The sequence below is a fragment of the Acanthopagrus latus genome, chromosome 13 (assembly GCF_904848185.1).
Source record: "Acanthopagrus latus isolate v.2019 chromosome 13, fAcaLat1.1, whole genome shotgun sequence".
In the NCBI taxonomy this organism is placed as follows: Eukaryota; Metazoa; Chordata; class Actinopteri; order Spariformes; family Sparidae; genus Acanthopagrus; species Acanthopagrus latus.
In genome coordinates this window covers 25,976,427-26,003,453 of record NC_051051.1, presented here as the reverse complement: position 1 = coordinate 26,003,453, position 27,027 = coordinate 25,976,427, and the positions used below count along the sequence as shown (strand labels likewise).

At 41.8% G+C, this 27,027-nt stretch overlaps 2 protein-coding genes, 2 long non-coding RNA genes and 6 other non-coding genes across 19 annotated transcripts; 9 read left to right on the top strand and 1 right to left on the bottom strand.

Moving 5' to 3' along the window:
• Window positions 1-56: 56 nt before the first annotated feature.
• LOC119030875 lies at window positions 57-5,093 on the top strand. The gene is made up of 3 exons (XR_005078445.1): window positions 57-192; window positions 3,045-3,233; window positions 4,958-5,093. It is a non-coding gene; the product is annotated as an uncharacterized LOC119030875 (long non-coding RNA).
• trnaw-cca lies at window positions 503-574 on the top strand. Its single transcript has one exon. It is a non-coding gene; the product is annotated as a tRNA-Trp (tRNA).
• ncf1 (neutrophil cytosolic factor 1) lies at window positions 1,944-9,614 on the bottom strand. Of its 3 annotated transcripts, XM_037118789.1 has the most exons (12): window positions 9,488-9,614; window positions 9,210-9,290; window positions 9,019-9,094; window positions 6,242-6,407; window positions 6,098-6,156; window positions 5,771-5,893; window positions 5,179-5,397; window positions 4,979-5,096; window positions 4,540-4,653; window positions 3,023-3,198; window positions 2,719-2,891; window positions 1,944-2,627 (listed from the first exon to the last, which is right to left on the bottom strand). In XM_037118789.1, exons 1-11 carry the CDS (start codon window positions 9,557-9,559, stop codon window positions 2,731-2,733), a joined length of 1,365 nt encoding a protein of 454 aa, XP_036974684.1. In that variant the 5' UTR covers window positions 9,560-9,614; the 3' UTR covers window positions 1,944-2,627; window positions 2,719-2,730. The 3 variants fall into 3 exon arrangements, with proteins under 3 accessions (XP_036974684.1, XP_036974683.1, XP_036974685.1); XM_037118788.1 differs by having other exon boundaries at window positions 1,944-2,891; XM_037118790.1 differs by having other exon boundaries at window positions 1,944-2,891; window positions 5,290-5,397.
• On the top strand, window positions 5,207-8,772 carry LOC119030873. 6 transcript variants are annotated; one of them, XR_005078439.1, is made up of 5 exons: window positions 5,207-5,344; window positions 5,802-5,900; window positions 6,255-6,428; window positions 6,658-6,712; window positions 7,562-8,772. It is a non-coding gene; the product is annotated as an uncharacterized LOC119030873 (long non-coding RNA). The 6 variants fall into 6 exon arrangements; XR_005078441.1 differs by having other exon boundaries at window positions 6,255-6,450; XR_005078444.1 differs by having other exon boundaries at window positions 6,156-6,428.
• Window positions 9,615-11,878: 2,264 nt separating the features above from the next.
• trnav-cac lies at window positions 11,879-11,951 on the top strand. Its single transcript has one exon. It is a non-coding gene; the product is annotated as a tRNA-Val (tRNA).
• Window positions 11,952-12,404: 453 nt separating this feature from the next.
• On the top strand, window positions 12,405-12,477 carry trnav-aac. Its single transcript has one exon. It is a non-coding gene; the product is annotated as a tRNA-Val (tRNA).
• Window positions 12,478-12,631: 154 nt separating this feature from the next.
• Window positions 12,632-12,704, top strand: trnav-aac. Its single transcript has one exon. It is a non-coding gene; the product is annotated as a tRNA-Val (tRNA).
• Window positions 12,705-13,713: 1,009 nt separating this feature from the next.
• trnav-aac lies at window positions 13,714-13,786 on the top strand. The gene has a single exon. It is a non-coding gene; the product is annotated as a tRNA-Val (tRNA).
• Window positions 13,787-14,951: 1,165 nt separating this feature from the next.
• Window positions 14,952-15,023, top strand: trnad-guc. The gene has a single exon. It is a non-coding gene; the product is annotated as a tRNA-Asp (tRNA).
• Window positions 15,024-15,387: 364 nt separating this feature from the next.
• On the top strand, window positions 15,388-26,277 carry uimc1 (ubiquitin interaction motif containing 1). 3 transcript variants are annotated; one of them, XM_037119054.1, is made up of 22 exons: window positions 15,388-15,656; window positions 15,769-15,864; window positions 16,629-16,753; window positions 16,997-17,081; window positions 17,295-17,413; window positions 17,652-17,802; window positions 17,925-18,091; window positions 18,448-19,128; window positions 19,562-19,616; window positions 19,731-19,923; window positions 20,793-20,958; window positions 21,056-21,160; window positions 21,250-21,305; window positions 21,572-21,750; window positions 21,991-22,061; window positions 22,363-22,474; window positions 22,680-22,976; window positions 23,137-23,218; window positions 23,311-23,413; window positions 23,563-23,611; window positions 24,073-24,106; window positions 24,484-26,277. In XM_037119054.1, exons 2-22 carry the CDS (start codon window positions 15,828-15,830, stop codon window positions 24,659-24,661), a joined length of 3,045 nt encoding a protein of 1,014 aa, XP_036974949.1. In that variant the 5' UTR covers window positions 15,388-15,656; window positions 15,769-15,827; the 3' UTR covers window positions 24,662-26,277. The 3 variants fall into 3 exon arrangements, with proteins under 3 accessions (XP_036974949.1, XP_036974950.1, XP_036974951.1); XM_037119055.1 differs by having other exon boundaries at window positions 15,388-15,665; XM_037119056.1 differs by having other exon boundaries at window positions 15,388-15,864; window positions 19,562-19,607.
• Window positions 26,278-27,027: the final 750 nt, after the last annotated feature.

Genomic DNA, 27,027 nt, shown 5'->3' with positions numbered 1-27,027 from the left:
TACATAGACTGTAGGCGGAAACAATCAAAAGGCGAAAAGACAATTTACTTTACGTACTTACCTTAATCTGTTATGTACACGTGTGACGTACGACGTCAACCGTCCCTCTGGCGGTTAGGCTGAAGTAAGCTAGCTCACGTGCTAATGTTGACTCAGAAGTACCGTTAGCTCCTGTTGTCCGTCAGTCGACAGGTAAGTGATGTCCTGTTCTGTAGGTGTACTTCGTCGTGTTCTGGACGTCAAACAGTCGGAACTTCAGGAACATTAACAGTTATTTTCTTCTTCTGTCTGTATATTAGCTGTGAAAACCTCGCTAACATAAGCTAGGTCTTAGCTTGCAAGCTAGCGTTACCTGCTGCTCTGTTTAGCTTTAGCTCACACTTTATAGCTGTTGTTGACATGTTTCACCAACGAGAATGTATTTAATATTAACGCAGGCTACACGACACGACTGGTAGTTATTCCATGTACATTAAACCGAGGTCGGTGAATAAGGAAGTAAGACCTCGTGGCGCAACGGTAGCGCGTCTGACTCCAGATCAGAAGGTTGCGTGTTCAAATCACGTCGGGGTCAAACTTTTTCATCTTTTCTTGTGTAGATAAAATATTAAATGTAGACATATTATGTGAAGTGCAGAAACAAAAGATGGAATACATTAATGAAGCACACAAACATTAATAGTAAGGTTTCACAGTATGAACTATATATAGGGTCTGTGTTTACAGTGTCACTGCATGCTACTTTCCTGTTTGGAGATTATTAATCACTTCAGTAACATAATTAAATCAATCAAGTTTTATTGTTATCATGTAGAGTACAACATATAGTTAAAGTAAGAGTTCTCTGCATTTTAACCCATCCTAATATCTGGGATCAGTAAGCAGCCATTTTGCAGCACCTGGGGTCCAGTTCAGATTATAAAATACGGCACTAGCATGAGGGTCTGAATCTCACCTGCTGCTCATTTATTCAGTGGTTTGGGTTTAAGTTTTGGCTGAACATCACAGACCCCCTAAGGATACTTGACAACACCCTTCGTTTAAATATTTGTTGCTGAATAGTTGCAGTAAACAGATTAATAAGAGAAAGTCTGAACAACAATGAAACCACGTGTTTCCGATGGCGAAGGAAACTAAAGCAAACAAGGGGAGAGCGTGAAAACTCCACAGAGTGTTATGGGAGACTGTGTGTGTCTGTGGGTGTTGGCAGTTCAGATGGCCCAGGGGAAAAAGCTGTTTGTCAGCTTGCTGGTGTGGGATTTTGTTGACCTGTAGCGTCTCCCAGAGGGCAGCAGATCAGACAGAGTAGGCAGGGTGTGAGGGGTTGGGTGGGTTGGAGAGCAGTCGCAGGTGTACAGAGCGAACAGTAGAGGGCTCTGAACGCAGCCTGCTCATAAAGTACTGTAATGATAATGATGTTATCTTTTTGCTTTTTGCCTGTGAGACTAAATACTACTTGTGATTTCAGTGATCTGACCCTTTAAAATAACAGTTCTCACATGTGCAGTGTGCGTTATTTCACATCGCCTTGTAGTTACACTTTCATATTAATAATTTAATTAACTGTAAGTGTCTCTTTACGCCATGTATTGCATGAACAGCCAATCCAGAGTGAGAACTGGAACTTCTGATGTTAAAACTGACTCCATGTCCTCGACATCCTCAGCCTCGTTTCTAAATGTGCTTGAGGTTGTTGACTTTGAGGCTTTTTATAGACAGACCTACATTTCCTGTAACCTACTTCTCTTCTGTTCGTCCCACAAAACCCAGAAACCACTTTGCTTTCACAGAACTCTGCGGTCAGAACTACAGCCGCCTGATGCTGTGAAGTATTTCATTTAGAGTTCAAAGTGTATTTTAATGAGTAGATGGTCATTCAGAAGGCACTGCTGTTATCATACCTTTTTTTTTTTTTTTTTTTAGAATTCAAAGAAACAATCATGCAGACTGCAGAAATATCAACTTTTATTTTTAATGTCTACATTTTTTGAGCAAATAAATAAAAAACAAAGCTCTACAGATCACATTGAAAATAAATCTAAATGCTTCCACACATGAGCTACAAACAGTATTATAATAATACTCCAACCAAACTAATTCTGGTTATATCTGGTGTGTAAAACAACAACGTGCCGTTTTATGGAGGTTATATATGAATTTCCACCTCATTCATAATTTTCTTTTACCATATTATTGAATATTGTTGTTTTTGACACTTTGCTTTTGCACAAATTAACAAAAAAACAAATAACAAAATATAATATATTCAACAGTGACCTTTACAAAGTTTAGTCTTGCTGGGATCTAGAATCACAAGGTAGCTGAACTGAGAAAGTAAAATAATAATAATAATGACTGTTTTATCTGCTTTCTTTGGGTGATATTCAGTATTTGTCCTCTTGTCATCAGAAAACTGTTTATTTACAGTCTGTGCCGACACTCTCACCTCAGCACCAAATGTGGATTAGTCCACCTTTGAACATTGTCTCTGTCAAATGCATTATTTTCCACTACAGTGATCAGCTGTTGAAGGAAATTGCTGAACTTTTTTTTTCCTTAAAATGAAAATATCTTTATCTTTAAGGTGTTTAAAAATACTTTTTAAAGACTAACCAGGAAGTCTAAAAGTATTAAAGGACACTTTCCACTGGATTTTGGACAGTTAATGAAAACTGTCTGCAAAATATTAAGGTAGAAAAAGGCTCTGAACAGACTGTTCTGTTTCCCGTGCTAAGTGGCGGAGCTGGTGCGAGACCTGATGCTGACTTTCTTGCGGGTGTTGTCACTGCAGCGCTCCAGGATGAGTTCTGGACTCGGCCGGGGAGGGATGACCGGAGCCTCCTTCTTCATCTCGCTCTCTGAACTGGAGCTAGACGGCTCGGGGATGTTGTCTTTGGGGTGTAAATGACAAAAATAACATGTGTTATAGGTGGTTTCATGGGTAGTTTGTTGCACAGAGTGGACAGAAGTGTTTTCCATATTCTGCACTGGAAACATGTCAGTGTGATCATGTTTTCTTTACCCTGGTTCTTTCTCTCCGTCAGCGGTGACTTCGCTGTGCTCTTGGAGTTCCTGCGAGGCGAGGCGAAGCGGCCGCCCTTCTGCTGGAGGTATCGTCGGCTGTTCCTGCGGTAGGTGTCCTGGGTGAGCCGCTGACGAGTCTTGTTGTGGATGCTTTTGGCATTTCGGATGGTGGACCTGAGACCCAGTAAAGGACGCACAAATTTGCACAGGTAAGTAGAGCTGCTGGGTGTTGACTGTTGGAGTTTCATCATATTAACAGTGAGATATAAGAATGAATACATCACTTGTTCCATCAGTTGAAATAATGCGCGTTTAGGCACCAAATGTGTTGTGCTAATATTAAAATGCTAAGATGCTGAATTATGATAGATGTGATAAATGAGCACGACGACAAAATTCACTTTAAAAGATTGATACAAATGAAATTATACAACTTTATTCATCCCTGCACGATCAACTGTTGTCTTTGATCTTAACTTTAAATATCCAAACATTTCTCAAATACACACAAAGTAACTAATTAAAAGAGCAAAATAATCAGTCTATGTGACAAAAACCCTCCACACTTCTGTTTCCACATGACAACTGATGTTTGAATCTTTTCTAAAGCATTTTTACAAATGCATTTACATTTTTGTGCACACTTGACGGACACTGTTCATACAGGAGCACATCAAGTCCTTTTGTAAATCAGGTTAGCTTTATGTAACACAGTGTAATATGAAATAACCTGGACCAGCATACTGTTTTATTTACTGAGTTTTCTGCTTATGCTAGCAGCCACGAGCACTCCTGCTCGGCTCGCTGTCGTCAGCTTCAGTTTCAACATGGCCACTTGAAATATTCTCCTCCTGCTCCGCACCTCTCTTTCCAATACTTGCTGTCTCGCCATGTCTGTACTTTTTTTAAAAATTTTTTTTAACCTTTTTTATTTTACCCTTGCTTGCTTTCCTGCCATCACAGTTTGAGTTTAGTTTATAACTAATCATGAAAGATATAAGCATGAAAGTAACAGATTTATGTATGTGATGAACATGTCGACATCACAGACTGTGCAACAGGACGAGGGTGTCGGGTCGTGCAACACACTTCCCTTTTTGTCTGAAGTGATTGAGTGTGACACCACAGTGGCTCCACAGGAACTACGTGCAAATCTGCACATCAGATTTTTGTGAAAAGTTCAGACTGTTTATATGAATAATCACCGTTAATTATTACATTTAAACCATTTAGTCGCCTTAATATGGGCTGGATTTTGTGGCCCAGTTGTTAAATAGGGACAAACAGGAGCTCTGCAATTAAAATTAAGTCATCATTTTGTGTGATTTATGTTCTTTGAACTCTTAATGACTCTGGTTTTGCATCAAACATGGACCAAGTTGGTGGTTAAAACAGTTTTCTAAGGGTTGATAATCACTTGTTAAGGCAGCTGACGATCGATAAATGAAATCATTATTAGTTTGCTCCCGAGCTGTAACGTCTGACTTGTTTTCACAGTCGTGATCTCTGACGTACCTGCGAGGTGGAGGCTTCTGTCCGTGCAGACTCGCCCGCTGCACTTCATATATGTCTCTCTTGCTGGCCTTCTGCAGGAACATGGAGGGGAAGTGACCGGTTTCATCCCCTTTCCTGTAAAAGTCAATAAATAAATCAGCCTGAAATATCTTGACAAGCATTCATAGTCCCTAAAAAAATGACTTGACAACACCTGTAACGTCCCCAGCAGGTCAATCATGTACTCCTCTGTGTTCACCAGCTAGAAGCTTGCTAACAGGTTGTGTTCAGACAGATAAACGATGAGCTGAAACTCTCTAAAATTCTCCTGAAAGACGAGGGGAGCTGCAGATCCAGCTGATATTTCTCTGTATGAACGCTGTCTTTTGATTGTGTTATTATGCAACTGTTAATTAAAGCTGCTTTAACGTGTGCGCAGGTCTGTGTCCTTCGATCCTACCTGACGACCCACCAGCCGTCCAGCAGCTTATGAATGACCTCGATGGTTTCACCCAGCTCCAGAGAGATCTCGTCCTCCTGCTCCGCCTTGTAGGCGTTGATGGTGATGTGCAGCTCTCCTGCAGGGACACACGACACCGTCAGCAACACAAACAGGAGGACAAAGTGCATTTAAATAAGACAACTATGTAAACATCTTGCCTTCATAGCTTGGTTCAGCTTCCTCTAACTCCTCTGGTCCGCCAACACCGTTAACAACACACGCAGGGGGAGAACATGCATTTAAAGGAGAGAACAACATAAACATCTTGCCTTCATAATTTGGTTCAGCTTCCTCCGACTCCTCGGGTCCGTCCAGAGGCTCCAGGTAGGACGCAGGAACCCAACCATGTTTGGACTCATGCTGGCAGAACCACCAACCTGAACACAACCGCAGGAACACAGCAGTCTTTACAAACCTCTGTTTACCTCCAGTCAGCTGTACAGTAACGTTTCCTCCAACCTCAGTGATCACAGTGTTAAAACACTCTGCAGTGAGATCAGAGCTTCACTTAATTAAGTAAATAATTAGTAAAGTTATTTATTTAACTTTATTCAAAAAGGGTTTAATAAATCCATATCTGAAGCTGATGAGAGACTTTGGAAGGATAAATAACTGGAAGTATGTTCAGAAGAATCAAGTCTTTGTCATCAAGTTTTGGAAAAAAAACAAAACAATAATTTATGTAAATGTTACATCCACACACACACAGTTCAAATGATCCCATGACTCCAAATTTAAAACAATTCTCACCGTTCTGGTTTTTCTCCACTATCTCCACCAGGTCTCCGGTGTGCAGGTTGAGCTCGTGTTTGGACGTCTTGATGAAGTCTGCGATCACTCTGTAGGTGTCCAGTATGATCGGGCCGGAAATGTCTGACAGGTAGAACACAGTAATCTAATTTAATGTCAAGAAACACCTGCAACATTTACAGGAAGCTTGCTCGAGAAAAGTCCAACAAAATATCAAATAAATCTATATTTGAATGATGATAATATTGATGTCTTGAAGATTGTTAACATCTAAATATGTGATTTGAGAACAGTGAGTGTGTTAAAGAGGTGTAAAGTGACGCTCACCTGATGTGTTGCCTCTGTTTATCTCTCGGGACAACGCAAACGTCTCGTCTCTTTTCAGTCTGCAGAGGGAATGATCATCTGATTTATTCGACTCACTCATTTTAAAGATATTTGCGGCTGCAGACATGTGTGTTATATACTGACGTGTTCGGGGCAGGCGGGTTTTCATCCTCCGGTCGGACCTTGAAGAAGTTGGTGAGGAGTTTGCAGCGGGAGATGTGAGGCGGCAGGTTGATGAGCAGGCGGCAGTACTCTGCCAGCGTCGTCTGTCTGGTTTCTGTCGACTTCTGGCTGTCGAGCCATCGCGGCGCTGAGGACACAAACAACCAACGTGAGCTGGAGAACAGTCACAGGTTAAAATCAAAAACCAGTAACTTGTAGACGGGTTTCCAGTTAGGGGCAGAAGTTATGTCTGTTTTATGTCCTTTACTTTGTTTTGTACAAACAGAACAGTAATAGGATTGTTATTACAACTGTGTGATTACTCTACTGTAATATTTCTGTCTTTAAAATCTCTCTTTATCTTTAATAAGCTGCACTCACTCTACTTATGTCGCCAGTAACAGGTGGAAGTTTCCAGACCATTTGGGATGCTGCTGTTGCATCAGGACTGAGGTTTTGTCTTTGCTTCTCTTTCTTTACATTGCAACACATTTTGTTTTGTAATTTAGGTTTCACAAGACAAATGTGTGCAGTTCTGTTTTAATGTAAACTGGCTCTGAATCGTCTAAACAGGAACAGAAAATCATCTGGTAAAAACTCCGACCCGCTCAGTGTCTATTTTATCACACCTGCAGTGAAAGTAAGAAGTGGCACCAAAGGCAAAAATTACAGATGTAAAAATATCCGTCTGCTATTAATTTCACTTCTCCTGGTCCGTCTGGTATGTGTAGATTTTGAAACTGTAGATATAAAAGCTTGAACAGGAGACAGTGTTCAGGTTTTGGGTCAAACAAAAGCTCAAAGTTCTCAACCTTTGGTCCAATCAGGAGTTTCTGGAGCGTTTCACAACTGTCACTGTCTTTTGTTTTTGCTGTCTCAACAAAAATCCCTGTGGATGATGAAGTAAATCAATATTTGTATTTGTACTGTTTTGAATTTCCAAAAGAATTAGCAGATATTTATGTCTCACTCAGCTTCCCAAGTCCTTTGGAGTCAGGGTTGTAAATTCAGGGACAGTGTGTATTAAATGGAGTATTTAGTGACATCTGAGCCGTGTCTCAGTTCAGGGTCTGCCTCCTCTGAAGGACTCGGCCTCTGTGGTCTTTGAAGGCGAGTCCTTCAGAGTCCTTGTCAACCTGGTCAGCTGTTGTTAAATGTGTCGGTCTAGCCTTTGGAGCATTTCCTGGTTGTGTCACCAGATGTTTTACCCTTACGTCACGATTTCTGCTGCCCAGGCCCCCGAAAGTGACGATCTACGTCACGCGATGTCGCCATTTTCTCTTTTTCTTTCTTCTTTTTCAGGCACGCAAAGAATCCTGGGATATGTGAAGCTATGAAGGATTGTAGCCGTGCATCCTCCAGAAACAGGGAGAAGAAGGAGCATCTGGAGGAGCCTTTGGATTGGGACCTGAGTCTTTACGTGGCGTTGTGACGTAATTGGCCTTCAGATGCTCCTCTGAAGGATGCAGACCTGAACTGAGTCACAACACTAGTGGTAAAGTTCTAGATTGTCCCGCTACGGAGAAGAAAGTAGTTTTCTAAACATGGACTCACTTGGAACTTGTTTGTTATTGTGTCATGTCGGCGCTTCTCTTCATCTCGTCACATTGTGAATGTGAATAAGTATGTTCATCCATCTATTATTTGATTGTACGCTCAAACTTCTCACAACACAGACTGTACAGCAGCCACTCGCCCTCTCTGGTGTCAGGTTTGACGTTCTGGGCTACTGTAAAAACATGGTGGTGCAACATGGCGACACTATGTAGATATAAACGTCTCATTCTTGGGTAATAAAAACACAACAATGATTATTTTCTATTGATTATACGCTAATTAAGACATATTCATGAATATTATAATCAGTTTCTGCCGAGTCTGTTCTGCTAGATGAAAAATATGACACACTGCACCTTTTTAAACACTACAACAAATATTTTGACGTTGTGATTTCAGGCTTGTTTGCTTCAACACGTTTTAAAAACAGAGAAGTGGAGCGATGTGTGTGATACCTACAGGTGCTTCCTGAAAGAGCATCACAGTGCGCAGAGCATCTGAACAAATCAGCTACAAGCTTGTATAGATAACTGAGAGAGACGGACGGTGAATTAACTAAAATTTGGTGTGGGTCTAAGGACGACACCAAGGTCAGATTATAATGCAGTAAATTTATTAAAAATATTACTTTTGCAAGGAAATTTGCTGTTTCACTGGTGTCATTTTAGATGATAAAGTTTGTTGTTAAACTGTAAAATATCCTGCTTCTATTACATATCTTTGATTTGAGGGAACATTGCAAAACATTTGCATATATCAACTTATAAATTAAATCAAACAAACACCTCATGATTTATAAAAGCTTTGTGATTTCTTAATTCCCTCTTAATCAAAAACAGAAATATTCCCTCTCTGTCAGTTTTAAACAATGAAATTCTGACAGCCAGAGGAAATAAAACTATGAAACTGAACATAAAACATAAAATAAAATGCAGATGTCTCATGTTTCAAGTCAAGTCACGAGTCTTTCACTTCCGAGTCGCGTCTCAAGTTGCTTATTTTCTGTCAAATCAAATTGCGTGTCGTCAAAACAACTTCAGTGAAGCGTCCACGTCTGTGAAACTAACAAACCAGACAGAATGACCTCCTACTGTAAAATCAAAAATGCAGAAATGAGAGTCGAGCAGCTGTGACATGCAGGAAATCGGTGGTGACAGATGTGACATACGTTCAAACAGCTTAACGTTCCTCCTGTTTCTCACCTGGTAACGAAGGAATGATTCTGTCCTTCTTTTCTATTTCACCAGACTCGATGGGAAACATCTCCTTCAGGGATTTCTGTCACAAAAAACCCAAAAGCTTTGTTTTCGTTTGGTGTCATTTTACAACTTTGCTGACTTTAAATTATCATGATGTCAGTGGAGCTTTTATTTTGGCGTGCAGAGGAACTCACGTGGAAGGTGTGGATCTCAGGATACGTCCTGTAGATCAGCTTCTCAGAGAGGTCGCTCCATTTCACCATCAGCATGTAAATCTGCACCAACAGGCGATACGACGTGTTTTATTTCATTTAAACACAAAATAATCTGTCATTTCTAAATATGAGATTCTTGGTTCAAGCTGTTTCTGTTTCGATTCCAAACTTTGGCTCAGTTCTTCAAAAATAAAGTCCCTAAATTTAAAGATATGAAGCAGAATTTGGGTTTATAGAGAAAATGTTTTGAGCCTTACGAAGTGCTGAGTGGGGAAGAGGCGTTTCTCGAAGCCCAGCAGCTCCACATGCCTGACGTAGCTCTCCTCCATGTTGAGACACAACGAACTGACAAACTGAGAGAAAACACAAAGGACACGAGGCTTAAATACTCTGTGTGTGTCCACGACATGCGACAAGAGTTAGTTCCTCTTTACGTGTTTGAGATTTACATAACGTCATATCAGGGAAAAAGAAACGAGGAAACACTTCTGCTTTCACTTGTGAGTTTAGAAGAATATTAACAATAAAAAGCAGCAGTTGAGTTAAAAGTACATTAGTTCCCTTTGAAATGTGACGAAGAAGAAGAAGTCTAAAGTACGTCTGGAACTAAGGATTGTTTTTTTTTGATTAACTGATAAATTGTTTCATGTTATATTTCCATGTCATGCACACAGAGAGCCCAACGCTCAAGACACCAAAGCACAGCTGCTGAAGTCAAACAGTTCATTACATTTAATTTAATGGAGAATTAAGAATTAAGGAGAATTAACATTTTTGCAGCTCGGCCTTGAAAGAAATATTCTGCCTTCACTCGCACACCTGACAGTAAATCTGCTAAGTGAGAGTTGGTAAGACGTACGTCCCTCACGCCGTCAGAGACAGGACAGAGAGGACAACAACAATAATATTCTGTCAGTCTTTTATTCACTTGAAGCTTCTTTGACGGATGAATTTCAGCCCGAGTTTCCTGTTTCGGTTCAACTTTCTGTCGTCAAATAGAAACACATTGTTTGTGAGTGGAGAAGTCGTCGTTTTAACGTTGTGATCGATAAACACAACACCTGAGCATCACGTTCATAAACTTCTGTCGCTCTCCTGGTTAGAGTTTGGTGGTCAAAGGTCAAAGGTCAAAGGTCACTGTGACCTCACAAAACACTTTGTGGCTGTTACTCAGCAGTTGATAAGAGTAAGAGGAATTATGACATGATTGTCAAACAGGGAAAACATGATGAAGTTGTTACATTTACAGACATTCAGACTTCACTGTGTCATCATGATATCCTGCGGTTGATGTTCCTGAACAGCAGTTTGAGGTATTTTTAGCTTCGCCACAAAGTACGTCAGAACAACAAATTATCTTTTTTTCATCAACGGCATGAGAAGGGATTTACATAAATACTTAAATTCTTAGAAAACTTGACAAGTTAATACAACATTTAGGACCGAAGTATCAAAAGTACAAGTAAGAGTACTTAATATGTTTTACATGTATGTAGATACTGTAAAGTCTGGATGATTATCAACTGCAATATTCAGAGTTTTTCTTACAATCAGAATCTTTTCTTTCTTTTTATTTTAATCTGGTCTGATTATTTAGTTTGATTTTCCGACAGTAAGACAGTTTTAACAGTTACTTTGGATATTCTTGATGCATCTCGTCTTCCCTCCTCCATTATGTCATATCTCAAAATTACATTAAAAGATTATAATAATCAGGCAGATCTGTGGACACCACCTGGTGACCGGGACACGTCACTCCAATCTTAAATGGTTAAAAATGTCTTCCACTGTCCAGTGATAAGAGCTAGAAATGACGATGTGGGTCGGTCGGGCTCTTTGACCCGGACTGAAATATCTCTACAGCTATTTAAGAGATTGCTTTTTATTTTTAGATTTTCTTTGTCTTTTACTAAAGTCTGATATTAAAAGAAGAACTTCTACTTTTTAAAATGATCCAGGTGGATCTATAACGAGTCAGTTGTCAGAGGCTGTGTGAGCACCAGAACAATTACTAGAACTATTACTTGTGTTTTTAAAAGACTTGAAATCAGTAAAAGGTTAAATTTAAAGAAATCTTGTAATTTAAGGACTCCCCTAAAGATGTTTGTTACTCAACAGTGCAGTCGGGGAATCACTGTGTTGATCACTTTCTGTATGGACACACAACAACACACACTTTTTCTTATTTCTGTAGCAATCATGTGGTGTCGTCCGTGTGGGCTTTCAGAGGGGCTTTCAGCTCCAACTTGTGATTTCCAAAAACTTTTGCAACAAGCAAAGAGGAACAAACAGTGTGAAGAGAATCACAAACAAACCCACAAGAGTAACTTCCTCCATCGTAGGCAAAGAGAAAAGAGTGGGTTAGTTCTGTTTAAATTAAATCTCCAGGGGTTACCAGAAATGATACACCCATATATCGTTTCAGATGATTTCCTCGCTGTGAGTCACATGACGGTCACTGAGGAGTCAGCTGGACACTCACACCTCTTATTACTGCATCCTATAACACATCAGCGTGGGGGTGGATGGTGTGTGTCCTTCTAATGTAGTTATTTTTAATTTCACAGCATGATTTCAGTCGTTATAGTGTTTCTACATTTATGGTGTTACATATTTGACGGAAAACTCCGCCCCCTTACTTCATGAGAGTTTCCGTAGTGTAGTGGTTATCACGTTCGCCTCACACGCGAAAGGTCCCCGGTTCGAAACCGGGCGGAAACATGATTTTCATTTTTTTTTTTTTTTTCTGAACAATTCAGATATCTCTGTTGCTATTCTATAATATGTAGGAAGGTATGTCCCTGAAGGTGTCATTTACTAACAGTAATAACACCAAAAGTACTTGGAGGGTCATTAATCAGCTCCTCTCGTACTCCTCCTACCCAGTTTGTTGATGAAAATAGAAAATACTCTGACCCCTCTGATATTGCATGTGCTTTTGATAATTATTGTGGAAATATTGGCACAGTTCTATCTCAGAAAATAAATCATATTGCTGCGTCTCCATCATTTTTTTTTTCTGTATAGTACAAATACATGAATAAAAAAAATAAAGAAATAAAAAAAATTGTGTCCATTATCGTGTACAGTAAGTTTGACAATACCAGTCGGACGATGAGCGTGTCAGGTTCCGGTATGTATTTGAACACAATGACCCTTAAATGATTTTATAGCGTTTCCGTAGTGTAGTGGTTATCACGTTCGCCTAACACGCGAAAGGTCCCCGGTTCGAAACCGGGCGGAAACAATTTCTTCTTCCCCCCCACTCCCTTTTTTAAATAGTCGACACAATATACAAAGTGCATCTTTGTTTTATCGACGGACCGATTAGGGGTAATCAATTGTCTATGCTGCGACAGGATATTTCCGATTTCCAGTTGCGCGAGAACGCATCTTGTATCGTTTCCGTAGTGTAGTGGTTATCACGTTCGCCTAACACGCGAAAGGTCCCCGGTTCGAGACCGGGCGGAAACAGTCTTTATTTTCAGAAACACTTGCTGTCCTACTTACCTTACTGTAACAAATGTTACCTAAACTATCAGCAAACCACGTCAATGCAAAAAAAAACACAACCTGAGCTGTTCATACACATTTAGAAAAATTATGTCAAAGTAAGATGACAGTATGTGAAAAATGTGAGCAGAACATTTAAACAAACTTGAATTTGGATGTTGTGTATTCAGCTATTCCTTTCACCTAAAATGGGGAACCATTTTCCGGCTCGTGGCCAAAAATATATTACATCCGTAGTGATAAGAACTACCATAGAGAATGAATGAAGGTTAAGGGACGTTTCAGCTCTGGAAACTCTCTAGTTTTGGCCCAGTATGTGTTAGAATCCAGATGGAGGCAGATTATTTGGGTTGTGGAGGACGTCACTATCAACAAACAAGTATATAACTGATGTAAAGAAAATAAACAATAAAATAGTCTTTATTTTAAGAAACAGCCGGCTTATATTCATACAGTATCTAAACACATCTTCATTACGCTTTCTGAACAGACCAAGTGAACTGCTCCTTACTGCTGTTTCCACTTTTTATTCTCAGGTAAGATAACTTGATTTAGCTGCATTAACAACATTAAAGTACAAGTTTGTTTTAATGTTCTGCATGCGTACTGAGCAGTAATGGACAACTGTGTCTTCATACAAGGAATGTGACTCCTTTTCACTGCTCAGGAATAACGTTAGACATGCACCTATGAGGACAAAAAAAAATAAATTATGTAAATAATTAAGAATGGTAAGATATTGTACAAATGTACAAATGTATGAGTGTACCTCAGTGTGTGGTATATACATATTCATATTTCTCTGCTTTTGAACACAGTTTAGGGTCATTTTTTACCCGAAGACAACAGGAGGGTTAATAGTCGACAAAGCCTGATGATTTTCTCACAACATCGATTAGGTCTAAAGCATCTTTGTACTGCGCGACAGGACATTTCCCATTCGACTCTGCGCTTAAACGCCCCGTGTGTAGTTTCCGTAGTGTAGTGGTTATCACGTTCGCCTAACACGCGAAAGGTCCCCGGTTCGAGACCGGGCGGAAACAGTCTTCCTTTTCAGGAACAGCCGAGTGATATTCATAGAGTATCTAAACACAGCTTTATTACGCATTATGAACAGATCGAGTGAACTGCTCCTAACTGGTGTTCTTCAAAAGCGGAATTTCCGCTGCGTACCTGAAGGCATCCCTCAGGGAGCGTTTACCTGTGTTGAGGTGCTGAAGCCTCTCATGAGGAGAAACAGTCCTGAAACTTCATGACCACCGAGCTCCTCATCCACATCTGCGCTACATCAAAGTTGAGGAGCTAATGTTAGCAGACATGGACGAAGGTGTCCGCACACAAGAGTCTGACTTTGTGACAAGAATTCACCGCTCATCTGATTCCACTGACTGTGTTTGACTGACATCTCGTGGTAAACGTGGTGTACTACATCACACGAACTTTAAGGGTTCGTGATGCAAAGTGACCCACTGAATCCTGATTTCTTTGTTATTTTCCCCTTTTTAGAAGGTTTAAAGTTAGATTTTATTTCAGTATTTAAATCTCAGTTAAACAATCAGGCCCTTCACATACATAATCATATATTTCTTATATAAAATAAGAAAATATTTGTTTTTTTGAGAAATGTTGACTGCATTTAAAGGTTTTTCTGAGGCATGTGGCTGCACAACATTTGTTTTGTTAAAAAAGTAGCCACCAGAGGCCAAAATGATATCTTGGAGTTTTTAACTGTTGTTTTTAAGTGTTCTCAATAATAGCAATATAACTTCTTCCTGTTAGGACGTATGCAGCTAAATCAAGTCATCTTACTGGAACCTAAAACGGGGAAACAGAGCCACCAATTTCCCGCTTGTGGTCAAAAATATATTACATCCGTAGTGATAAGAACTACCATAAAGAATGAATGGGGAAAGTTAAGGGACGTTTCAGCTCTGGAAGCTCTCTAGTTTTGGCCCAGTATGTGTTGGAAACCAGATGGAGGCAGATTATTTGGGTTTATGGAGGACGTCACTATCAACAAATACGTATATAACTGATGTAAAGAAAATAAACAACACTGCACCGCCAGCTGAGTAGAAGTGAAGCAGCTCGTCCAAATAAGTGTGTGGACTGTCTTCATCTCGTTTTGTCGTCATCTTACCCTAACAAGAGTGAGCGCGTGTCACATACACAAATTTGTCCCATATCGACACATTGTACATCAGCCAATCCTCGTTAGTATAGTGGACAGTATCTCCGCCTGTCACGCGGAAGACCGGGGTTCGATTCCCCGACGGGGAGGCTAAATTTATGTCTTTTGTTTTTCCTTCCTGCAGCTGTTTTGTTGTAATGTATATGGGACAAATAATGAAGTATCTATACATGCATGCAAAAAATACATTTATAGATGAATACAGGAATAAATACATATATGCATGCATAAATTAATTGATTATTGCATGAGTGGAGAGTGGTGCGTCAGCAATATTCGTCATCTTTGTCGAAATGTGTTCTTCTAACTTGCGCTGCTTCCATTTTGTGTGACAGCGACGACTAATTGGATAAAACAAACACATTACTGTGTCCTACTTAGTGCGAGAAGGCAACACTAACAGCAAACGTTAACCGACAGTCCCTGAACGCAGCGTTACGTAAAGTCACGTGATTACGTGAACAGAAACAAACATGGCGCCGCGAAAGTGAGGAAAACTCTGCTGCGAGTGTTTCTACCATGGTTGTTGTTTATTTTTGTGTGGTTTTAAGCAGCTGTGGAACATATAAACACACAAACATTTAACCTGCTAGTCAAACTTACCGATAAGTGAGCAGAAAACCGAAAATACGAACTTTATGTGGAGTTTTTAGTGTCTCGTGTGTTCAGTTTGTTTCCATATCAACCGATGTCCTGGCGCTGTGGAAGCTAACTGACAGAAGGTAACTGCTGTGAGTGGCTCTTTGATTATGAGCTGGATCGATCCGGGGGTGGATTAGTCTTCAATAGGTCGTTTAAATCTCGCTACTTGGCTCTTTTATTGATTTAAAACAGGGATTAGTTAGTTTGGAGGCCGAGTTTGAGCCACCCCGTCGCACCGACCCACCGGACAGATGAGAGGAAGAAGAAGAAACTCACCGGATAAATCAGGTGAGAGCAGCAGAGAGTGGGCGAGGATGCTGCTCTGACACGATCGTTTCTCCAGTCTAAGAGTTTAAGTTTAATACATATATATTAAAACTGTGATTTAACATGATTACAGCTGTGCTTCGGCGGTTCTGTCCGGTAGAAGAGCTCACTGGAAGTCCACTGCACACATGATTTAATGGGTCATGGAGATGTAAATAAACGGGCTGATGCATCACAGGTCCAGTAATGAAAAGCAGACAGCTGCGTGTTAGTTAAGCAGCTGTTTTTTAAACACGGGGTATCTCAATCTGCTGTGTTTACTTAGTTTGTTGCAGCAGTTAAAACCAAGTGTCAGCTTTATATTTGATTTGTCTGAGAAAGTTTAAATTTACCAGATTCTTTTTTTCAAAAATCCTTTTTTTTTTTTTTTTAATGTGAACTTGGGAAGTTTAGTTGGATTTTTATTCAGAAAGATTCACTTGGATGTTTTGGACTTGGAGTAGACAGATTATCAGGCCGACAACATGGATGTCTTCAAAAGTTCAGAGAACTAATAGAGAAGTAATGAAACATTACAGGGACAGTGGAGACGGTGTCACTTTTATCAGAGACATTTATTGATCCATTGAACAAGAAATGATGTGGACACGGGCTGTTTAGGTCTTTGAAGATTGATACTTTCAAGATAAAAAACAGCAAGAATTTGATTGTTGAGATGCTGGATTGAAAAATTTTGGATTATGTTTTGACGTGTAATTGTCTTTTTCTGTCTCTGCTGGTAAAAGTTTCTCAGGATCAGGCCAGGATGGCTCTGAGAAAACAAGTACTGAAGGACGCCGGTGACGTCCCCTCCAGAAGCCACCAGATCGATGACGACACTGAGGAGGACGAAGCTCTGGAAGATGATAACGTAAAGAAATGTGAACATTAGCCAGAATCAGCTGCGGGTTACATACATGCAGTTTCATATGTTTGTTGGAGTACAGCAGCTGTAGCTCAGGGATCAGTCACTGTTTTCATTTTACATTAACACCTCTGATGATGAATTCTTCAGATACAAAGTGTTTGCTAAAGGACAAAAGTCACTCAGATCAGTGACACACAAGGCCTCTGTGAAACTAAAGCACTAAAACTCTGTTTGTTTGTTCTCCAGGACGAGTTCTCATCGTCTCTTCTGTCGCCGTCATCATCGAGAGGAACACGCAGGAGAGAGAGGGAAAACAAATCCAAACCCAAAGGTACGAAACACGACATGAAGGCGACCAAAATAATAACAAAATCTTTACGTTTGATGTTTTTATAGTCTTAACCCTCACCCTAACCCTCAAATAATCATTTCTTTCCAGTTAAGTCTCTGTATAAGTCAAATTTAAAGTTAATGTAAGAGGCAGGATTTTTGTGAACCTGTTGTATAGAAACAACCCTGACCTTTGAGCCCTCTCTGTGTTCAGAGATGACAGAGGAGGAGATGATGGACTTGGCTCTGCGGCTCAGCGAGCAGGAAGCCAGCATCACTGCACTCAGGCTGCAGAAAGAGGAAGAGGCCATGATGAAAGCCATTCATGAGAGTGTGAGTACAGCGTCGGCACTGTTGGCCCCAGAATCTGAACACAAACAAGTTCAATGTTGCTGTTAATATTACACACAGAACATCTTTCTCTTTTAGACAGAAACTCTGGTGTTCTGTGAGGTAGAATTACTGTGATTCTGACACAGATCTCATCAATCTGGCTCCAAGAGTTCAGCATTTATCGGAGTTCATATCTAGTTGATGAATACAGGAGCCCTCTGTGGTTTCTCTCTCCTAGATGACACAGCCATGTTCGCCCTCCCAGAGTCAGAGCCTGCTGTCTGATCCTGAAGCATCGCTCAGGATCAGCTCACGACGGAAACTCTTGTACTCAAACGGGCAGCCGGCGTCTGAGGACGGCTGCACGGCAGAGAAGGATCTGAACCGAGGTGATTCACTGACGACCGCTGATATCCTGCACTCACTTTGTTTTGAATGGACTCATCTGAAGGTAAATGTATCAAAGGAAAATGTTAGCTTGCTAGAAATTAAACATGTTCTGGATTCCCAGGAGCAAAACGAAGTGGAGATGGAGGCTGTAGCTGGAATAAAAAGCGGAAAAGGAAAGAAGGAAGTCCTCTGCTGGAGATGCCAGACTTGTCCCAGACTCAGAAAATCAACTCTCAGGCTTCAACCTGCAGCTCAGAGGTCCTGGAGCTGCATCTGGACTCGCAGCAGGTTCGTCCTGATCTGTTGATTTGTTTTATTTTAGTTCTTTAGTTTGTTGGTTTTGTCTCTAAAATGTCAGAAAAGAACAAGTTTCGAAGAGCCCAACCTCCCTCCTCCAGTCCCAAACACAAATGTATTCAGTTTACAGCTTCAGTTATTGATTATTGCCTTTTATCAATTAATCTGTTGATGTCAAAGTTTGTGAAACCAGTTTCCCAGAGCCAGAGGTGACATCTTTGAAACATATTATTTCTGACTGAATGATTTTCTCTCTTCAGTCAATGTTTTAGTGAAAACAATGTGTGTCTCTGGTGGTGATGAACAGCTCCAAACCAATGATCTTGTGTGTATTTGTCATAATTCAGAGCACTGACTCAACCCAGATCGACGACTGTCACCCCTGTAAATCTCCTGTCTTCCCCTTGACTGGCCTCAGAGCCGAGGTCCACGTCCCCCGGCTGACTCAGGACCTGCTGCAGAACTGCAGAACCTCAGGGTTTGTGTTGTGTTCTCTGGACAGCTCGACTTCGCCTCCAAAGTCTTCGTCTGCCCAACCCAAGAGCCCAACGTTTCCCAAAAGCCCGGAGCGCTCTGATAACCTCATGACAGTTCCTAAAAGTCCTGTCTTCTCAGAGACTGATCAGGACGGTGGTGCAGAGACGCAGCCGAGTCCTGAGTATTTTAAGAGTCCCGTATTTGGCAGCAATACTCAGAATAAGAAGTCTTCAAGTGCCTCCAAACCACAAGTCAGCGTCTGTAACTCAGGGTTCATGTTCTCATCTCAGGAGAGTTTAACCTCCTCTGTGAGGTCCACGTCCTGCCGGCCTAAGAGCCCGGTGTTCCCAAGAAGCCCTGATGTCACCCCAGAAAGACCAGCAGCCAGCAGAAGTCCTGTATTCTCAGAGACTGATCCAGTGTTCGGCCAGAGTGGAAGGCGACAGAAGATTCGTCTGGATGAGCAGAAACACTCTGCGAATCCTTCAGCTGCAGAGCTCAGAGCGTCAGTCTGTGGAGGAAATTCAGCCACTACAGGGCGTCGGAGACAGGTGAGTTCAGGTGTCTGTACACTTCAACATGCTTGTTTTCAGCAGCATCTGAAACTGCTGGATTTTATTAAACCGTAGTGATGGAAGCTTCAGTCTCATGAGCAGCACAGTGACATCTGGACGTCTGTAGAACTCACAGCAGCGTCTCCCTGATTTTAATAGTTTTAATCTCACACTGTTAAGTACCTGCTTATTATCTCTGAATCAGTAATATTCTTTTTTTAGAAGTGCTGCAATAATACAGATGTTGTTGTGTAGTATGTTAGAAGTCAAATAATTCATAAATGCATCGTCCAAAAGACCTGAAAAAGAAACTAAGCTCATCTACGTCTCCAGAAGGCACCAACGCTTTCAGCTGAACAGCTACAGTGTTTAAAATGATTCTTTTAAAATTTCTTGCCAATTTCTCTGTTTTTCTGCTTTTGAATAACAGGACGGAGAGACTGATCGGAACCAGCGTGTCGGGCTGAACGCGTCCTGTAAGTCAGGTACAGTACAGCTTCACTCCGGTCAGGGGTCACATGACCAGACTCACCTCACTGATCACCCGGTGTGATCCGAGCCTGTTGGTCACCGGGTCTCTGGGTGTTTCTGGGTTTCAGATGATGTCGAGGAGGAGCTGAAGGAAATATCCAAAGAGAGAGAGTCAGCCGAGCTGACCAGTGACATGACGCTGCTGTTGTCTGATGAGGACGACGTCACGCCGGTGGGGTCGCCCAGCCCGGTCTTCCCAGAGGAGAGACCCGTCCTCCATGTGGCTGCAGCGTCTCCAGGAACAAGCGGGTCGACCTGCAGGTACAGAAAACACAGACGATCTCATAACCATATTTACCCATATTTCTTACTGTTATACTACATGGTCACATACATCAGAGAATAATTTAAAACCAATCAAGTCTCTCTTCAAGAGAACGCTTAAAACTCCTGACAAAAAACCTACACATTACCATTATTGTAAAATTATTAATAGGTACAAAATCTTGGAGTTTGATAGCTACCAGTTGTTTTTGGATGTTTGTCTCATCTTTAAGGTTTTGAATGGACTAGCCCCTCCACTACTACAGGCCTTCATAAAGACAAAATATTCCAGAGTAAACACCAGAGCGCTGAGTAGAGGAGACTGTGATAAACAACGGCGCAGGACTAAATTTTGCCAGATGGTGGCGTCCATCAGAGGAACACACTGCCAGCTCATGTCAGAAACTGTGACAGTTACACCACCTTTAAAAAAGACCCTTAAACAGTCGTTGAAAATAAACCAGACCTGCTCTCATGGGTAACCTCTTCGTCTTTTATACCTTTTGTATGGACTTTAACCTTTATGTGAATTAAGACTTATTTTTTGTGTAAAATTTTTACATGTTTTCTTTTTCTCTCTCTCCTTTTTTTTGCCATGGTGTGTTGTCTGTATGTTTTTTTTTTTATAATACCTGCCTTAGGACGATGGATGAAATGTAGCAATTATGCTAACGCCAGCATATTTACATTGATCCTCTTTGATATGTTAATTAATGTGCATTGTTCTAATCAAATAAATAGAGTTTAGAGTTCTGTGTCACATATCAAACACAGTCAGGTTTTGGCTTCTTCCTCCTCATGATGTCGATGTTTGCTCCTGAAAGACGGTTCTTTGTTCGCTGTAACTCTCTGTGTGTCTCGTTCAGACCCTCTACATACACCACAGAGCGAGAACAGCAGCCAATCAGCAGTCAGGGAGCAGTCAGCAGCGTGTCAGCTCCGCCTGGGCAGCCTGCAGGCGGGTCGACGGTTCACTACTACTGGGGGGTTCCCTTCTGTCCACGAGGCCTGGACCCAGACAGCTACACAAAGGTAACCACAAAGTGTCCGGCAGAAAATGCAAGACGTTTGGTTTTCACTTTTTTGTCTGATTATGTGTCCTCCTGTCCACCTGCGTCCCGGCTCTCAGGTGATCCTGGCTCAGATGGATGTGTATGAGAAGAGTCTGAAGCAGGCTCAGAGGTGTCTGCTGAGGAAGGCTGAGTGGGGGGAGGCCATCCTGCCACAGCCGGAGGTACGATGACGACTCTCCCCACAGGAGCTGAGTCTCTAACTGGTGTATTTATGGACTTTCATAATGTGCATCCTCCATTTTTCTCCCAGAAATCACCGTCTCCTGAGCCGCGTGCTGAATCACCTCAGGAGCTGTTTCCTCGAAGGTAAAACCTGCATGAACTCTTCCAGCTCGTATGTTGTAACGTATGAATGTGTTGTTGGCATCATGATGACTTTTGTGGTCAGAAGATAAAACAGAAACATAAAGTGAGACGGTCGGCGGACTCGTCTGTACAACGTTACCTCCCTGAGACGTCCTCGATGAAGCCGAGGCTGTGCATTTTATTCAGCATTTAAACTTCTTCTCTGTCTTGTCTTCTCTCCATCTGAGCTGATGAAGAACGTTTGATTCATTTTAATACATTTCCAGACGCGGCTTCAGACTGAGGAGTAAAAAACTGTGTGATGCAGCCGAGGAGGCAACAGAGGAGGACGAAGGAAACAACAAGGAAGATGAAGACAAGCAGGAAATAGAGAACAAAGACGAAGAGAAGAAGAATGAGGGAGGAGGAGGAGAGGTGGACTCTGATGACTGTGAGGTTTGTCCAGGTACTGAAGCTCCACCTTTTCCTTCACCTGCTGCCACAATGTTTCTAACTGCAGGAAGTCGTCAGAGTGGTTTCACAGCTCATTTGTCAAACTTTAGAATCCAAAGAGACTTTTGTTTTATCTCAGTGACCTCCAGTAAACTTTTATCTTCTGTGATCCCCTCCTCCCTGAACAATGAGACACTTTCATGGAAGATAAACTGACGTATATAAACTGCTGACAGTCGATGTGTCTCAACAGAGACGCAGCTGAGCGACAACGATGACGACAGGACACAAGATCTGATGATCGACACTGACGCTGGATCAGAGGTGAGTTCATGTGTTCAGTTTAAAAGATTGTAGTTTGTATTGTTTGTATTACAGCTGGATGATAGTGAGTGTTACATTGTGTTGGCAGCATCTGGGATCTGTTTCCACACTTAGTGTCTCTGCCTTGTGTTTACTTTATAGTGTCTGTCCACAGTCTGTACTGTACTTCATGCCTTTGTTTCTGTATTTTGTTGGGAGAGATCAGTGATTTGACACTGACTGTGGAGATAATGTAGAAAACACAGCAGTCTAACAATTCTTGAACGGGTTTGACAACATTTGTCACCTCTCGTCTCCTCAGCTGCGACAGAAAAGCCCAGAGCCGCCCGAGGTCGAGATGATTGTCCAGGACGACTCTCCAGCCGTGCAGGAGCTGCAGGATGAGGAGATGGAGGTGGAGGTGGAGGTGGACGGTAAGACTGCACGCTCAGCGAACAAAACAGGAAACAGTATTTGTAGTTTTCTGGTTGTGTGGTGGTTGAAACAGATTTATTTAAACCCTCCCCGCTGAGCAGAAAACACAGGAACTACTTATGTGATCGATATTGAGCTGATAATTAAAACGTGGTGCCATAGAAGATTATAATTAAAAGTTCATGTACTTTTTCATGTTTCCAGCTCCAGCGGACAGAAAGACGAAGGGAAACATTCCTGTTAGAAGCAGCGACGTCGGAGGTGATGTTGGTAATGTGGAGGAGGACGGGGAGGATCCAGACGTGGAGGAGATAAAAGATCGAGGGCTTCAGAGGTCGTCGTCTCCTGAACTGGATCCAGCCGTCGTCCCTCGGAGCCCTGAAACCAGCGTGGACTGTCCCATCTGTCAGGGATCGTTCCCCGTGACGGAGATCGAGATGCACGCCGCGTACTGTGACGGAGACGTGGACGAGAGGAGGCCCAAGGCCGACTGTTTCCAAGGTGACACAGACTGAACTGTAACACCTGTCACTGCACCTGAAGATCATTTCAGTGCTGATTAATCTGTGGATTATTCTCTTGATTACTCCTTTACCTGAGAAAATATTTAAGGAATGTGTCTGATGTTGTGACGCACTGCGATGATTCTTTCACTTTTTAGTGACATCGAAGCCTCGCAGGAAGAGAACGAGGAGAGCTGATCTGACTGCTGAGGAGGCTAACGAGCCCCCGAACGCTGTCAGGTGAGTCGGTGTGACCTCGGGTCATGTTTCACAGGAGCAGCTCTGTGTTTTCAGACAGATTTAAAATTCAGCTTCGGTTTTATTCTCCAAAGGAACCCAGAGAAGTGTTTCATCTGTCAGAAAGCGGTTCCTGTGAGAGACTACAGCCGACACACTGAGCTCTGCATCCAGCAGCAGAGGACAAAGTCTGCAGCGGTGAGCCTCGATAACACTGAGATAACTGTTAAACTGGAGCTCAGAAATAGTCTTGGAAACACAAAAACTTTCACTGATTACTTCTTTGATGTTGTGCGTTTGATTGAGGATGAAGAATAACTTGTTTTTTCATATTTTTGACCTTCCAGAAGGGAAATCTGCTGTCAGCTCTGGAGAAAACAGACAGCAGAGATTCAGGTAAAGAGTGATTTGAGCTAAATGCTAACGTGCTCAAGCTAATGTACTCACACTGACATCACTCATATGCTTGTGATGAACAGATATAATGTTTATAATGATAATCAGCAACAAAGACATAATATAGCAGAAGCTGATGAGAGATCACGTCAGTGTTGGAGGCACTTGGTGACAAACTGAAGTGCTGGACAGATTAACAGTCTGACCTCGTGATGGCGCTAGAGGGGAAGTTACATCAGTTCTCTGCCGTCTGACACGACGACGCTACAGCAGAAACTGTTCGTCTGTCAGCAGCAGATTAACTGAAACTGACCCGATCATTGATTTGTTTCAATCATTCTTTAAACTGAACTTTCGTCTTTTTGTTTCATGTTTTTCTTATTTTCAGCTCAGCAACAAGATTTCAGTCAAACTTGAGTTGGTTCATGTTTCCCTGACATGTTGTGGTTCTGTGTTCACAGAGGCCGGGCCGTCTGGATCCAAACCTCCACCAAGGTGACATCTCACGAACACTGTGTGGATGTTTTCATCTGATTTCAGTCTCACAGTGGAAAACTCAACGCCTCGCCATAAAGATGCATCCTGAAGTCGTCCTCTTCATTCAGGACGACTTCATGGATGAAATTATAAATAATCGAGTTCTATCAGAACATCGTGTCTTTTTAGTGAAGCCAGCAGTGTTTTAATTGTTTCTGCACCATATCAATCAATCAATCAATCAATAATAAACATGATCGTAGCTGCTGCTTCACACGAGATCGGTCAGCGTGATGAGTGATCGAACACTTTGATTAGATGAAAACATCAGCAGAAAGATTATTTTCATTCACCAGTAAAAACATTTAACTCGTTTGTTTGTGTTGTTGTTTCAGTGATGTCATCGATCTGCGGGATGATGATGATGATGAAGAGGAGGAAGGCAGCGCGTCAGCGTTCAGGGTCAGTAACTCCCCCATCAGAGCCTTCACTCCGATCTCCGAGGCCGCCGGCTGCCTTATCGACTTCAAGAAACAGCATCGAACCAAGAAGCTGAGCCAAAGACGAAGATGAGGACCTAACCCGAACCTGGAAACCAGAGCCTTAAGTAGAACCGACCCACGAGGCACCGGGGCGACATCCACACCAGAACGGACTTGTGTTGAACTTCTTGATATCAGATATCAGATTTTTTGGGGGGTATTTATGCAGGTGAATGAATACAAACAGAGCACTCAAGTGTATTCAGATCCAACCTGGTCGTGACTCATTTTGTGCCACTAAATATTTCCTGTATGGACGTTTTGTTTGTGTCGACGGTGATTCAGGCGACTACCTCTACACGTGTGGGAACATTTGCGCTCCACATCACAGAGTGTTCACCAAACAACGTGTTGCAGATCTTCATCTTGAAGGAACAGTGAGGTGAAGTCTCAGAGTCCACGAGTCATAAATCAAAAACACAATATATAAAGTGTAATTCACGTCAGATCACTTATTAATACGTCATCCTGTGGTCTCTCTGTCAGTCGCCGCCGAAACTTTGAGTTTTTGTTGGTTCGCGCCAGAACCAACAAACACTGAAAGTTCCTCATGAACTTTGAGATCAGCGCTAACACGACGTGCTCGCTTGCTAACCGTGACCATGTGTAGGTGCTAACATGTAGTGTGCTGACATTGTTAAACGTCAGCATGAGTAAACTCTGTTGCCACGCTAACACAGGGTAATGTTAGCACTTCAGCTAACATTTAGCACATTACAGATACTACAAGTGTTTCTCTCATTGATGGACCGAGCCAATCAGAGCAGACGGAACAGTGAGGCGACCCGGCAGTCGGCCTCCGACGCTGCCAGTTCTTCGGCGTCGGTTCGGTGTGTCTGGGCCTCAATGTGCAAAATGTTGAATGTTAACATCAGACGTCTGAGATCAACATAACATGTTACCTGGAGCAGTGTTAGCATGCTAACATTCCAGCAGTAGTATTCAGCTCAAAACACAGCTAACGCCTCAGACAGCTCAGCGTCTGAAATGTCCTAAAATGGCCACCGTATTAAGAGTAAACCTGCCGATCGAGGCGACATGGTGGCCTTTTTTCCTCTGGTGCCAAACCAGGGTTCACAAACCAAGTGAAGTTAAATCAGAGTTTCTAAACTTTCCACATATTCATGAGTTTTTAGTTTCCGGTGCGAGTGAAAAAGTCCCTGCAAGATCTAAATCCACCACAGACGGAGGAGCCGGCAGCTTTTCTTTAAAGAGCATCTAAAACTAAAATGAAATGTCTGATGTGATCAGAAACAAACAAAAAATCTTAAATCATTATTAGTTGGGGGTTTTTTTTTTAACCACACAAGACCAAACAACGAGAAACTCGACTCTTCTGACCTGAGTCGTCGTTCTTGTTCACATCAGGTGAAACGTTCCTGTCGGCACGTTGAAGGAAGTTCGATGCAAATCAAGCCTGAAAACTCTGAATTTACCCTTTAAAAGAATTAGCTGGCTCGTTCACAGCAGCTTCCTGAGCTTCACACTCGTCCTCGTCACTGTGGACCACAAAGTTGTTTCCCTGTTTGTGTTTCTTCTGTTGTTCGACTGCGTGCTCGTAGTTTTGGCCTTGTATCCTGAATCAGCACTTTAGAGACGAATTTGCTAAGTGATGTCACAGAACAGAAGTAAAGTCACTGAAACTGATGTTCTCCTGTCGTCTTCTTCACCTTCCTCTCAGAGACGAACACATTCTGTGTCGTTAAGTTTCACTCTGAGGTTTCATGTGAGGCAACAAGCAGCCTGTTGTTTCATCAGAGTCGCTGTCACAACGTTCAGCTGCAGTAACGAAGACAAACACTGTTAAAGTTCAAATCAACGATGAAACTGTTTCAACTGTGTGACAAACAAAATACCCACAAAGTCCCACTCGAGTAAAAGTATTCAACTTGAGTATCAAAAGTAAGAGTACAAGTAAATTATACAGATATTTATACGATTCAGCTTATTTTCTGAATATTGTGAGTGATATTTGCTTTAGAAAAAAAATAGAAAAGTGTTTTACTTTGGCTCCTGCAAAGTAACTAGTAACTAAATGATCAAACACGTGGTTCAGTCAGAAGTACCTCAGGTTGTCTCTGAGGACAGTTTGGAGGGTCTTTACTCGAGTATTTCCATTTTCTGCTCCTTGATTCTTCCACTACACCTCATCTTGGATCAGACGTTACACTTCATGTAGTTGATGACTTTGGTAGCTCGTTACTTTGCAGATTACATGTTGCATCAAAGCCAAAGGAACAAACTTTAAAGTAATGAATTACAGATACACAATACACTGATTTCTAACCTGATGCTTTACTTTACTTAAATGTTTTACTTTTGATACTTAAGTACATGTAATTAAATACTTTTGCTGGAGTACTGTTCATGTGAGCGACTTTAAATTTTACTGAAGTG